At 37.7% G+C, this 14,243-nt stretch overlaps 1 protein-coding gene across 2 annotated transcripts in view; it reads left to right on the forward strand.

Moving 5' to 3' along the window:
- The window catches only part of macrod2 (mono-ADP ribosylhydrolase 2), a 790,103-nt gene that overhangs the window by 570,854 nt on the left and 205,006 nt on the right, over positions 1–14,243 (forward strand). For both annotated transcript variants that reach the window (XM_051651963.1, XM_051651964.1), the window contains exon 8: positions 13,056–13,129. In XM_051651963.1, the coding sequence (XP_051507923.1) occupies positions 13,056–13,129 (74 nt within the window). The remainder of the gene's footprint in view (positions 1–13,055; positions 13,130–14,243) is intronic.

The following is a 14,243-nucleotide window of genomic DNA, read 5'->3' on the forward strand; positions in this document are numbered from 1 at the left end:
AAACGTTTGCTTCCTTAAAATTCACAGAATGCAACCAGGGAGCATCGTTGCTCGCTATGTTCCCTCACCAGAAACGTCATCAGGTCTTCTGAAGTCTCAAGTTGTTAGAGGACGAACGCAAGCATAATTGTAAAATGTCAAAGCCTTATTTTCTCTTTAAAAGCGATTTTTCTTGTAATGTCTTGCATCCATAATGACCATGAAAGGGGAACAATCTTTAGGGCCCAAGTACTGAAAGTGCAGAGGTCCTATTGTTCTTCTAAGAATTATTATTATTAGGGCCCAAACACTGAAAGTGCGGAGGCTCTATTGTTGTTCTAAGGATTATTAGGGCCCAAGCACTGAAAGTGCAGAGGCCCTATTGTTCTTCTAAGGATTCTTCTTCATCTTCTTTTCAAGGTTTTCACATCCCTTTTAAGCTACCATCACTAAACTTTGTACATATATAGATATCATCAAGTTGATGATTTTCGCGCTGACAGTCATAAGCTCCGCCCAAGAGGAAGTCAGCCATTTTGGATTGTTTGAAAAATGCATGCTCTGGAATTTGAAATACTCCTCCTAGGGATTTCATGTTACAGGTACCAAATCCAGGCAATATCATGCCAAGACATTGACGATGCTAAATTGCCAACAGATTTTTTTATATATTGAATGGTGTTGCCATGGCGACGCAATAAATTTAATGTCAAAAAATGGGAAAAAGGTAGTGTCTCATATCTTCTGCGTGCATCGTATGATTTACATCAAAATTGAGCCAAATGTTTGGTCTTGCGGGCTGATTACATTGATGTGGCTATTGTGGGTCACGGTCGTAGCTCCACCAACTGGCGGAAGGAAGTGTGGCACTTTTAACAGACTTTGAAATATCCCTTTTATGTTTACCTGAATTGCTTCAATTTTTTTTTTAATAATGTCAAGGTTAGTGCAGATTTAAAATTCTGAAGGGCCTGGGCAAAAGTTAACACATGGGCGTGGCTGGGGAGCTCTGTAGCACCACCTTTTGACAAAAGTGGTGGGGTCTGTTTCTTCTACAGTCACCAAACTTGCTTCACCTATTGTTCTCATCAAGCCAGACAACTTTCAAAATTACAGTCATTAGCTCCACCCAACAGGAAGTCGGCCATTTTGGATTGAATGTGCATTTTTTTTGAAAGTTGCAGGTCCTGAACTTTTGAATACTCCTCCTAGGGGATTCATGTAACTGGCACCAAACAAACATATTTTTGATATTTTGAATGGTGGTGCTATGGGCACAATTAAGGTCAAAAATGTGAAACAGGAAGTTCCTTATAACTTCTGTGTGCATTGTATGATTTTAATAAAAATTCAGCTGTGTGTTTTGTAATGGGGGCTGATCAAATTTTTGTGGCTATTATGGGTCACGGTCATAGTGCCACCAACTGGCAGCAGGAAGTAAGGTAATTTTAACAGCCCTCTTGTGTTTACATGAATTGCTTCAAAATTATTTACACGACCGATTTTGCAATCTTGCTAATCTCTGCATTATTTGCGGTAGCTTGCCATTTTTTATAATTCCTGGAAATTTTCCCTAAAAAATGCAAATCTGAGGGAATCCCATAACTTGTTTGACAGCGGCAAAACAAATGCTTGAAAAGCCTTAAGCAGTTGCAACATATCCAAATGCACAGCAACTATTGTATCATCTCCATAGTAACAGTGTAAGCATCTCCTCCATGTTGTGCATTCACTATCAAAATCCTTCTAAACTTTCAGGGGACTTCAGACAGCACATATACATCACAGCTAGCATTTAATCTTCACCCTGCAAATGAGACACAAAAACCTGCGTTTATACTAAGAATCCCTAACATTCACTTAAAATCCCTATTAGTTGTGTAATAAAATGTGATTAGAATTTGAAGTGCTATTAATCCAGTAGGCTACGAATCTGAAAATGAAAATATATGCTGAGCACTTGTATGCTGAAAGTGAATGTTTTTACTTACATAAAAAGGTCACTTATATAGATATATGAAATATACTGTATATGGCAATATGACAAAAATGGCAATTTTCATATATGTAACACGTCTTTTAAACATTGGTGGAATTTAATTGTGGACATAAATGCTCAAATATATGAACTAATAATATTTGTTCGTTTATGGCCATATACCAGATTTAAATACAATATAATAATTGCAAAAGGCCTAATTATTGAATCCTCATTTGTGTTTTTAGTTTACAGATTTATTGTGTCTATTTTAACCTTAGATCAATTTTCTTGCATTACCTAATTAAACCGTAATTTGATGACCAAACTTTCATCATGGCAACATAACTGATTACGTTGTGATAACCAGAAAAGTGAAATTCCTGGATTTGTAGCAACAATGTAACTTTGGAACTGTGCCAGTCTGTCATGATGACGTTGTGGCAACGTTGAGAAACAATAGTTGTTTGTTAATTTCCAGTTGTTAATTTTTGCTTTTAATGATTATTCTATGGGTGGACATGCAGTAGTCTAACCTAATTTATGTCCTTATATTTCCAACATCATTTTCTTCCTGTCTGCCACTGTATTCTCTCCTTAAATACTCCTGCCACTCCTCCCTGGAATGTGAGACCAGTGTGGCGCACAGGTGGAACTCGTTTACCATTTATCTCTCCAGTCTCGTTGTGCCCCGACAATGCTTGGCCAGCCCTGCTCGCCACAATAGATAGATAGATAGATTCACATTTATATTATATTATGTATACATTTATTTTAACAAATAGCATCAAACATATTTACATACATAAAAGCTTATCCTGTATAATACACTTCCATTAAAAACATTTGGCATAATGTTAGTGGACATTTCAGGTGATTAAAGCTGCCAAATAATCACAGATGCAAAAATATTAACAGAACTTCAACTAGAAGGTAATAATGTTACTTAACCAAGTTACTGATGTGGTTGTTGCATTTTCATCAGTGGACCCTCACAATGAAATGCATGCTGTTTTTTCTTCAATCACTGGATCGGATCATATGTAAAAATTTTCATGTAATATTCACCTTTTTTTTGCCAATGTGTGAACGGCTTGTAACGCAACTTAAAAAATGAGCCCTTCCTGGACTTCCTAGGTTGCCTATTAAAGCCTGTAGACTGATTTTCATGCGAAGGGAGTGGCTCGCTTTTGCCGGGAAAATCCAAAGGATGTGACGTTTATGTGCGCTCCCAAGAGCCTTGTCTCTGACAGTAGCTTCTCTTCCACTATTCAACAGCGACAACAGTCTGCAACACTAGGTAACGTTACCTTAGAGCTGGAATCCAGCAAACATCCAGCTCCCAACACAACACCGACTCCTACACAAACTCAGAGTAAGCCAAAAAAAATATAATAATAATAATAATTTATCTACTGAATCCCGTCTGGCTAAGCGGGAACGTGATTGTGGTCGAGTGAAAACTTGAGTGAACATCAGCAGGGCATTTGATTACTGGAAGGACCTTCGTTCGGTTTTGGGGATCAAAACTGACCCTGAATTGGCATTCTTCTTATTGGACAGGTAAGCTTACATAACCGCAAAGGATGTGAAATATAGTGCCATAAGGATTGATCTTTGTAATTTTAGCTAACTTGATCTTACCTGCTAACGCTGACAAATTGCAAACTACCTTGCTTTGTAACTTTCAAATAATTTAAATGATCTTCTCTTTATACTAAAAGTCAGGTTAATGTCAATGTTAATCTGTAATTATTCAACAAGGTAAACTACAATAACACATTAAATGAATGCTGACAATGTTTAGGATAATGCAAAAAGCTCCATTCATTAGTGTAATATAACTTGGTTATACAGAAAATATATACATTCTATTGTTATAAAACTATAGTGCATCGATATATCAAAATGACAGTTGTGATGGAATCACATCAATACTGTACTGTATCAACATACACTATATTGCCAAAAGTATTCGCTCACCCATCCAAATAATTGAATTCAGGTGTTCCAATCACTTCCATGGCCACAGGTGTATAAAATGAAGCACCTAGGCATGCAGACTGCTTCTACAAACATTTGTGAAAGAATGGGCCACTCTCAGGAGCTCAGTGAATTCCAGTGTGGTACTGTGATAGGATGCCACCTGTGCAAGTCCAGTCGTGAAATTTCCTCGCTACTAAATATTCCACAGTCAACTGTCAGTGGTATTATAACAAAGTGGAAGCGATTGGGAATGACAGCAACTCAGCCACGAAGTGGTGGGCCACGTAAAATGACAGAGCGGGGTCAGCGGATGCTGAGGCGCATAGTGCGCAGAGGTCGCCAACTTTCTGCAGAGTCAATCGCTACAGACCTCCAAAGTTCATGTGGCTTCAGATTAGCTCAAGAACAGTGCGTAGAGAGCTTCATGGAATGGGTTTCCATGGCCGAGCAGCTGCATCCAAGCCATACATCACCAAGTGCAATGCAAAGCGTCGGATGCAGTGGTGTAAAGCACGCCGCCACTGGACTCTAGAGCAGTGGAGACCTGTTCTCTGGAGTGACGAATCATGCTTCTCCATCTGGCAATCCGATGGACGAGTCTGGGTTTGGTGGTTGCCAGGAGAACAGTACTTGTCTGACTGCATTGTGCCAACTGTGAAGTTTGGTGGAGGGGGGATTATGGTGTGGGGTTGTTTTTCAGGAGCTGGGCTTGGCCCCTTAGTTCCAGTGAAAGGAACTCTGAATGCTTCAGCATACCAAGAGATTTTGGTCAATTCCATGCTCCCAACTTTGTGGGAACAGTTTGGGGATGGCCCCTTCCTGTTCCAACATGACTGCGCACCAGTGCACAAAGCAAGGTCCATAAAGACATGGATGAGCGAGTTTGGTGTGGAAGAACTTGACTGGCCTGCACAGAGTCCTGACCTCAACCCGATAGAGCACCTTTGGGATGAATTAGAGCGAAGACTGTGAGCCAGGCCTTCTCGTCCTAACATCAGTGTCTGACCTCACAAATGCGCTTCTGGAAGAATGGTCAAAAATTCCCATAAACACACTCCTAAACCTTGTGGAAAGCCTTCCCAGAAGAGTTGAAGCTGTTATAGCTGCAAAGGGTGGGCCGACGTCATATTAAACCCTATGGATTAAGAATGGGATGTCACTTAAATTCATATGCATCTAAAGGCAGATGAGCGAATACTTTTGGCAATATAGTGTATTTATAATGTACACTCTATTTTATAAACAGCTACTGTCATCATCCACCAGATTTAACTAACAGCTACTGATAAAGCTGGCTAGCTAGCTAACGCCGACATAGGCTATCGTATAAATGCAGTCATTGTATCATGCAAAGAAAAGTGATGACTTCAAACTACAGTCTCGCATAGTCAGACCTATATCCACACTTTGTTTTAGCCCTGTTCCAGCACTGGAGAGTCAAATATAATATGCAGTCTCAAAGTTTGTAGTAAAACAATCATAACTGTAATTTTAATTATGCAACCTCATCCGTCAGCATGATGCCAGTGAATCACGTTCAGCCTCTTTGTACGTTATGTCATTGTTTTGGTCGATGCTCGCGTCCCTATGGAGTGTGTGCGCGCAATCACGAGCAACAGGTAGATGCAGTTCACTTAACGGTCACAGATGTCATTAATAACAAGGGTTTCTGAATCTTACATACTGCACCTTTAAGCATGTTGTTAGTCCCAACTGTGGGTGGAAGGTCAGTGCTGTGCTGAAAGAACAGAATCATAAACACTGTTGCTTTGTGTGTGTTGGTGTGATGATATGGTTTACTGAAAAGTAAATGTTAGGGGTAGTTTTAGCATGTGGGTCAAAGTGTCCTTTTCAAGGTAATACTGACAGGCCTCACACTGCGTATGTGTGTCTCCATTAATTTTAGATGTGGGTCAGTTATCTATTTTCATCCCTCTCTTATTCACTATGTTTTGTCCATACACTATAACATTATTATTTAGACTCTCCTGCTTGTCTACTGAAGTATTGTTTCTAGCTCAGAAGATTCAATAACACATCAATCAGTTTGTGTCTGTTCCTGAAGCTCCGTCCACCAGCTGACATGTTCTTCCTTATACTTTTATGAGCTTTGTACTCACTGCTCGAGCTGGACAGATGTCATAATTATTTGCCTGATATCACCTACATCACCTTCTCGCCTATCAGGCAAATCTTGACAGTGCCAAAGTTCTGAAATCCTTCCTGGTGATTTATTTTTAATATTCTTTACTTGGAATAACGTCTTACTATGTTGGTAGATAGCTCAATTGCTATGTTGAAAGGCAGTCGGAATGGCTCAGATCAAGTTTCTGAAACAGCAGAAGGAGAGCATTAAAGGTTATTTGAGTATGTATTATTGGGTTTGTATGGTGTTTTAATTCAGTTATCGTATTATGTCTTTAAGGAAGTTTATTAATTGATTCTGGCTTTAGAGTAAACAAAAAATATCACATCTTCTTCTAATTAACCAGCATAAAACAGCATTAAAGTTGTGAATAACATTATTTGAGAAGATGTAGGTAAATACACCACTTATAAACAACATCAAAAACAACAACAAAAATATTTGAATCATCCACCAAGTTATCATGTTCACTGTGTATAATTTGTTGAGATAACAACTAGCTAGGCACCTAAAACACAAATTTTAGCTAAGCTGCAGCCTCTGCCCCTTTTTTGTATTCATCAACCATCTCTGCATTGCATTATGGACAATATATAGCAGAAGTTAGTGTATATTGGTTCTACACTATAAATTAGAAAGCATTATGGGTATAAAACTCTGAACTTTTTAGGGAAAGAATTTGTACAACTAAAATTGACTGACACCCTACATGATATAGTGCACTATAAAGCCTCTCTCTATCTCTAAACTAAGCTGCAGCCTCTACCCCTTTTTTGTATTCATCAACCATCTCTGCATTGCATTATGGACAATATATAGAGCAATTTAGTGTATATTGGTTCTACACTATAAATTAGAAAACATTATGGCTATAAAACTTTGAACTTTTTAGGGAAAGAATTTGTACAACTAAAAATGACTGACACCCTACAGGATATAGTGCACTATAAAGCCTCTCTATATCTTCCTCCTCTTTCTGTTTGTAAACATTATTAGTAGAAAGAATCTTCTAAAAACTGTATCCAGGGTCCACAGTGGCGGATTTAGCCATGGGCGACATAGGTAGTTGCCCAGGGCGGTATCTTGGGAGGGGTGGTGGCAGTATCTTTCGGGGTGGGGGGCACGAAGCACTCACACAGACGACCCCCCCCCCCGGTGAACAACTTTGTGGGCGTGTTGAAGCGGGTTTCGCCCAGGTCGCCAGACAAGCTAGAACTGCTACTGAGGGTCCAAAATAAACTTTTTGCTACACCAAGAACATTTATTGGCCATAAATGTTCCATACTGACAATGAAACTGTATTTTGCATTATTTTATATACTGTATTCTTTTTTCCATGTGACAATTTATGTTAAAGAAAAAGTGCCCCCCCCCCCCCCCCCAATTCTTGTAAGGTTTTATGATTATTTGTTTTCACATGCTGAGATGTTTTAAATTTCACAGTGGTTTTGTGTGCATTTTGTGTGATTGCTATGCATAGAGTTTATACTTGACTGCATTGTTATATCTCTCAAATTTCTCCCCATTTCAGCATACTCACAGCAGCACACATATTTACATTGTTTTCCAAAACAATGGAAAACGTATATCTGTTCAATCCCACTGAAAATCCCTTTTACTGAGGGTTTTACTTGTTGTAACTTGATGTTTGTTGAAAGGATGGTGAGTGGGCATTTCTGATGCATGTATGGAACATGTTAAGCAGTCAGAAGAGAGACGGGTGATCAGAGAGACCTCTCAATGAGGTCTGACGGTTAAGTCCGTTAACTCTGACCTTGATTGCGCCTTCCTCTGTCTCTACAGGCAGACATAACATGGGTTTTAGTGACCTCTCTGCTTCCTCTCCCTCTTTCCATGTTTTTCTTTTGACCTCTCTCTGTATAATTAATTCCTGTGAAGCACAAATCAATTTACATTTGGAACAGAAATACACTGACGACGTGATGAGCCGTACACGAGTCTTGCGGCCTTTACTGTCCTGTTTTCTGCCCTTAAGACATTGTCATATGCATCGGCATTCTCTCAAAGGGGCATTAGCGTAGCCTCCGTGAAAAGAGTTTAAAGCATTTTAAGTATGTTAATTTACAAAATCCAAAGCCAATGTTGTACAGATGAGTTTCTTGTACTTCAGCTCTGTTCAAAACCTAGTGAGCTGCCTCGCTTCCTTCTGCCTACATAGCAGCTGCCTCCTATAGGCAGATTTATACTTGTGCGTCAAACCTATGGCATAGGCTTTGCGTAGTGGCCAATGCATTGGTTAGGCCTATAGTTCTGCATTGGTGTGTCGGCGTCGTTCTGTGATAACACCCTGTCTACACCAGGTGCGTCCAATGACGTGCTGCAACGGCTTGAGGCTGTCTACACTGGACACGTCGACACAAACGTTCTAAACCATTTAATTTGTATAGTAGCAGCAGCATGTGCTAGTGATTGATGTGCTGCAATGGACGCTTCCAGTGTAGACAGCATCGTTAATTATAGTGGGTGTAGTCAGGGTGTGAGGGTGTGTTCTTGCATTCAAACACAGCTGGATGGAGCGCAATTCCAAATGTGGAGTACTCGAGATGTGTTTTTCTATGTTTCAACCTATGTTTAACAACACAACGTCCTGAAAACACTGTTTATTATGCAACGCAACCAAAGTCAGATGCTCCACAAGCATTTGTCTGACGCATGTGTACATAGACATGTCCTTAGTAAAGCCCTTATTGATGAACTGACTGGTTGCTTCTCAATCGGAAGGCTGCAGCCTCGTTAGTCTGGATATCTCGGCTGCCCCGTCATCAAGCTTCGTCGAAGGCCATCTCAATTGTGAGGACACAGCCTCGTTTCACAGTCTTTGTTTGCCATATTTTGGAGGATGCATCAGGTGTATCCATTCCGTTTTTTTGTTTTGTTATTTTTTTTCATTATTGAAAGCATTAAAAAAAAAAAAAAAAAGATTTAAATAAAATAAAAAATAAAACTATTATATAATATTTTTTTCTGAGTGACTCTAACACATTTTGCTAAATAATTTAGAAATTAAGGACATATTTCTCGTTTTCTGAAGTATATGGGTTTTCTAAACAAAGTAAAATATCACATGGTTCTAAGCATATGTTTTGCCATGCACACTTTCTAGACTGTCTCATTCTAGCACTGAATGCTGAGGAGGAGCCTAGCCTACAGCCTCAGAAGGTCTGGTCTAGGAAGGACATAGCCTGCAGCCTTCCATTTGAGAAGCAACCACTGCTTACAAACAAACGCTCCGCTCTGACACTTCCAGGTTCTTTTTTGCAGCGGAGAAAATAACTACTGTCTATAGGCCTTTATAACAGTCTGCTTGTCAGACAGAGTTTAAGGGTTTTAATGTCATTGTTTTCACTATTGTAAATATAATTGACTCTATGTGGGTGCCTCGTGCCACCCCCCCACAAGATGCCACTCTGGGCGACTGCCCATGTCGCCCATGCCTAAATCCGCCACTGATATAACTCCACGTTTACAACGATTTAACCAGTTATTTTCTGTAATCGGACTCTAGGATGGAAAGGTTTCTTTATTTGAAAATTTTTAAATGGATCTTATGTCATACATTGAGATTATAAAAAGTACAAGTACAAGCAATGTGATCATTATCATCGCAAATACTCTGTATAATCTATACTCGGAATATAGGTTATTTTTTGGTGATTTACTGTATACCCTTGTCTTGTTCTTATGCTCTTTAATGTGTACTCTTGTTTGTATATATTTTTGCATTCGTCTAATAAAATGTACTTATACTCTGTGAAGTGTTCCATGTTCACATACATCCTGTTTAAAATAATAAACATTTTTCTGTGCTTTTTTCTTTACTACTTCATCCCTGAGTAATGATTGTACGGTGAGGTAGGTCTGTTTAGATTAAGTATTTGAGATGATAATCCATAATAATTCCGCACTGTGGGTACTGCCATTGAAACAGACTGCAGCAGAAGTTGTTTCACGCTACTAAGCGAAGCTTCCGCTCTGCGAACCAGATGTGTGATAAAGGCTTATGGGCACTTTGCTCAAATTGAGCTGAAAAATGCCCAAAAAGTGTTGTCTGTGGGGTTGAAACATGCAGCACATTTCTGAATTTTTTTGTAGATTTGTGCTTCTTTAAATTTTGTCCGGATCGGTGGATCAGGATAAATTAAAGATTTCACATAAATAATGATATTTCACAGATCACCGTAATTGTGATCGTGCTCCATGAGACCCAATTGACCCCGCAGCTGCTGTTGGTGGATTTTAACTTTTCATGAAGGAATTGCATGAACTTTGGTTGCAAACAGCTGTTTTTAATTTCCAAAGTGCAATCACTGTGACAGATATGAGGTTAAATATCACCTAACGAAGATCATATATGCGCATTGGGCAACTGCTTGTGAAAGAAAATGTGAATTAAAATAATGTCATACTGCTAAAATGACAATTTCATTTGTGTTGAATGCAGTAAGAAATATTTGTTCAATCTAAAATTACTTAAATTTGAACATGGAATTTGATGAGAAGTCTAACGTTATTATTTACTGTATGTGGGATAATAATTTAAGCAGTGAAGACATTGTATGTCTTTTGGTAGTTTTCATTTTAATATGCCACATTTTTCAGGCTTTAGAGATGTGTTAATAGTGTGAGGATTTGTATTCATCAACCTGTTACATGTCTGACATAATATTCAAGGCATATTGAATCAAGTTAAAACGTTTTTTTTTTCTTGTTTTTTTTTTTTCAATAATTCATAAAGAACCTACATAATTTCTTCACTGTAAACTATAGATATTCCTTTATAATAACTTTTATTAATATCAACAAACATTGTCAGATTATAAAATGCTTAAAAGATCATTCAAATGGCAGCACTGCCAATGTCCACCATTGAAATCTGCTGCTCAAAAGAACCCGGAAGTGCGATTGTCTGTGTTGTGACGTCTAATTTCATCTATAATTTTGCTAGTTAGGACAGATTGACAAATTCAATTCCAAAATGGATTGCTTTGGATTGTCAGCCAATTATAGGCTTATGTTCGATGATATGGAAATAAACAATAGCCTATATTGCCTTCTAAAGCCACTTTTTAGATTATGTAATCATTGCTTTACTCATCTGCAAAAATTATGTAATGCATTTAAACTCTCTGAATTATTCTTTTTATTATGTGTTATAATTTTTTTTTAATATAGTTGGTTATAATTATTTAACAATTATATATTGTTTTTTGTTTTATTTTGTTTGTTTGTTTGTTTTTTGGTCATCCTTTCTCTGCAAATATTGATATGCGATTAATTTGATTAATCAGCATGTCATGTAATTAATTCTATTAAAAAAAATTACTGAAAGCCTTAGTTTAAATAGTAATATATTTAATATGTTTGATTAAATACTGAAATAATTGTATGTAGTTTATATATTTTTCAAAATATTTGAAAATGTTGTTGAAGTTTGGTCTGTTACAGTTTGCTTTTTTTTTTGTTTGTTTGTTTTTTTTTTTTTTTTTTTGCACTTTATCATCAACTAAAATATTCTATTTATGTATACTTAAATTACGTTCCTTTTTTAGTCAGAGTAGAAATTACTAAAATTAAGGAATATGATATAATAAAATATTGACTAAATTTAAAAGGACTTTTTTGACAAAAGACGAAAAATTATGACAAAAAGGTTTAAAAATTAACATTGTTCTTTTTTTAATTTTTTATCATCATATCAATTGTTTCAATTTAGGGAGAGACAGCTGTATTGCCTTGCAAAAAATGTAGTAACCACATATTCCAAAATTGATTTTTCAAATAAATTGGGTTTTTTAGCCTTTCATAAACACAGAGAGCAATATTTAAGGGGATTCACTGTTGCATTTACAGTAAATGCGGTTGTCTCTCCCAAAACTGTGTACGCCATTCTCTGGAAGGAGATTATTTTCAAAAGATAAAAGGTTTAATGTGCCTCGTGCACATTCTTGACCCCTGGTTCATCTCTGCCAGCGGCAGAAATCAGCCTTTCAGAAAGGTAGAGAGAGTTAGATGAACGGATAAAAACTGGAAAATAATGGAGCAGCGACTGACAGAAAAGGGTTTGTAATACACTCCTGCCCCCCTCCTCTTACGTCCAACAGATCCCCATATTATTTGGTGTTGAAAAGCACAGACAGGACATCAGGAGACTCCGAGAGTGCTGTGTCAGGCTGCTGAAGTGAAACAGACAGTGAAAACATCTCTTCGACCTTTCTGAAGCCGTGTTTTAATTACATCTCCCATCACCTGGGTGTCTGAGCGCTGAGATTGTTCTTCGAGGTCAATGCCGCCACTTGCTAGGCAACAGATGCACCCATGCTCACCATGACCCTCCTCTCTCCTTCAGTGATATTAAATATTAATCTCCTCCAAACTATTTATTCTTAATCAATATGCCGTGTTAACACAGAGGCTGGTTTCCCATCTCGGCTCAGGCTTTGGTGATTAATATAGCAGTTAGTGGAATCATCTCTTACATTCACTGGTCAATGTGTCATTACTTTCTCATTGGTGGTGAGCCCAGCACCTACGCGGACAGCAGAACAATGTAATCGATCACATCAAAGTTGCTTTATGGATCTGTAAATCTACAAGGGATTGGCAAGCCGTAGTGATAAATGTGGCTAAAGGTTGTAAAAGACTATGTTTGGGAATGTTATATGGGTATGTAGAAACAGTCATGTAAATTATGTTAAGGTGGGGGTGCTAGGTTTGTAAAAAAAGTGGGCGTTTTTTTGGACACATTAATAGTGAGAGCGTTCGTTCTTGGATTTGTGTGCAAACTCAACAGATTGTTGTTAGAAGTAACTGTTGAAAGTGTGGTGAGAGTTGAGCAGCAAACAGCCATATGGTGATGTTTGCATGAGTGTTAAAGTGTGAGTACATATGCTAGGCTTACAATATGGCATGAATTCAAGACAGAATCCTTTTTCTCTCCCGTCACAGGTTTTCCCAATGAGCCGGCAGCAGAAATTGCCCTGAGGACTGTGAAGGACTGGATTTTGAGCAACAGAGATGAGGTAGGAGCCGTTGGCGTCTTTATACTCTTCGAGACTGAGTGGGCCTTAGCTATATGCTTCAAGTTTGGCACTATACAAAATGGTGCACTTGATATTGGATCATCCCATTTCAACTCAACCAGACGTCCCCAGCTCAATTATATATTTTTTTTAAAATACAAAATGATGATCAAAGCCAAATTATTAAATGCAATGGATCAATATTTACAGTGTAAACTATTATTTTATAGAGGGGGTCAAACTGAATTTTCACCTATGATTTGGGCACTATTTACATTGTTGTTTTTATGTGAATAAGTAAAGGTACATTTCTACAGTTTAAACAGTATTGAAAAACAAACTACAGACCTTTGTTTTGTTGTACAAGAAACACTAGCTTCATACCAGGTTACCTATTTATTTATTTTTATTTGTATTTTTTTTGCAAGCTGAATGCGGATAAAATTTAACCATTTACATACGGAGCCACACTGAGAGGCCCATATAAAGATAGTAAAGGGAATGTTTATTCTGAACTAGAATCTAAAAGGATATTAATAGAACTTTAATACTTCTGGAGTTATAAGCACTCCAACTTTGGAAAAACAACACAAATGAGTTTGTTTTTTGTCCCCCAATTTCTGGAGTCACACCTGCATCATGCAATGTGCAACAAGGTATGTTGAAGTAAACTGATTTTAGTAATATAACTACCTACTGTATATTTTTATAAAATAAAATAATGACACTGCCTTCATTCTAAGGTTATTTTAAGACCTGTATTTTACTCTAATTCACAGGTGAAAATTGTCATTCAACCCCCCTCTGCAAAATAAATGATCGTTCAGTAAATATCGATCCATGTCATATAATATTTAGGCTTTCATCATTATTTTTATTTATCTTTCTTCATAAAAAGTATGAACAACATCAAACATTTATGCTGGGGAAGTTTCTGAAATTTGGTTGATTTAACATGGAATAACCCAATGAACTTGCGGTCTAAACTCCGGTCCTGGAGGGCCACCGTCCTGCCAACTTTAGTTTCAATCCTAATTAAACACAATTACCTGTAATTTTGAAGTAGTCCTGAAGACCTTGATTAGCGTGTTCAGGTGTGTTTGATTAGGGTTGG

The sequence above is a fragment of the Myxocyprinus asiaticus genome, chromosome 23, assembly GCF_019703515.2.
Source record: "Myxocyprinus asiaticus isolate MX2 ecotype Aquarium Trade chromosome 23, UBuf_Myxa_2, whole genome shotgun sequence".
Taxonomy (NCBI): Eukaryota; Metazoa; Chordata; class Actinopteri; order Cypriniformes; family Catostomidae; genus Myxocyprinus; species Myxocyprinus asiaticus.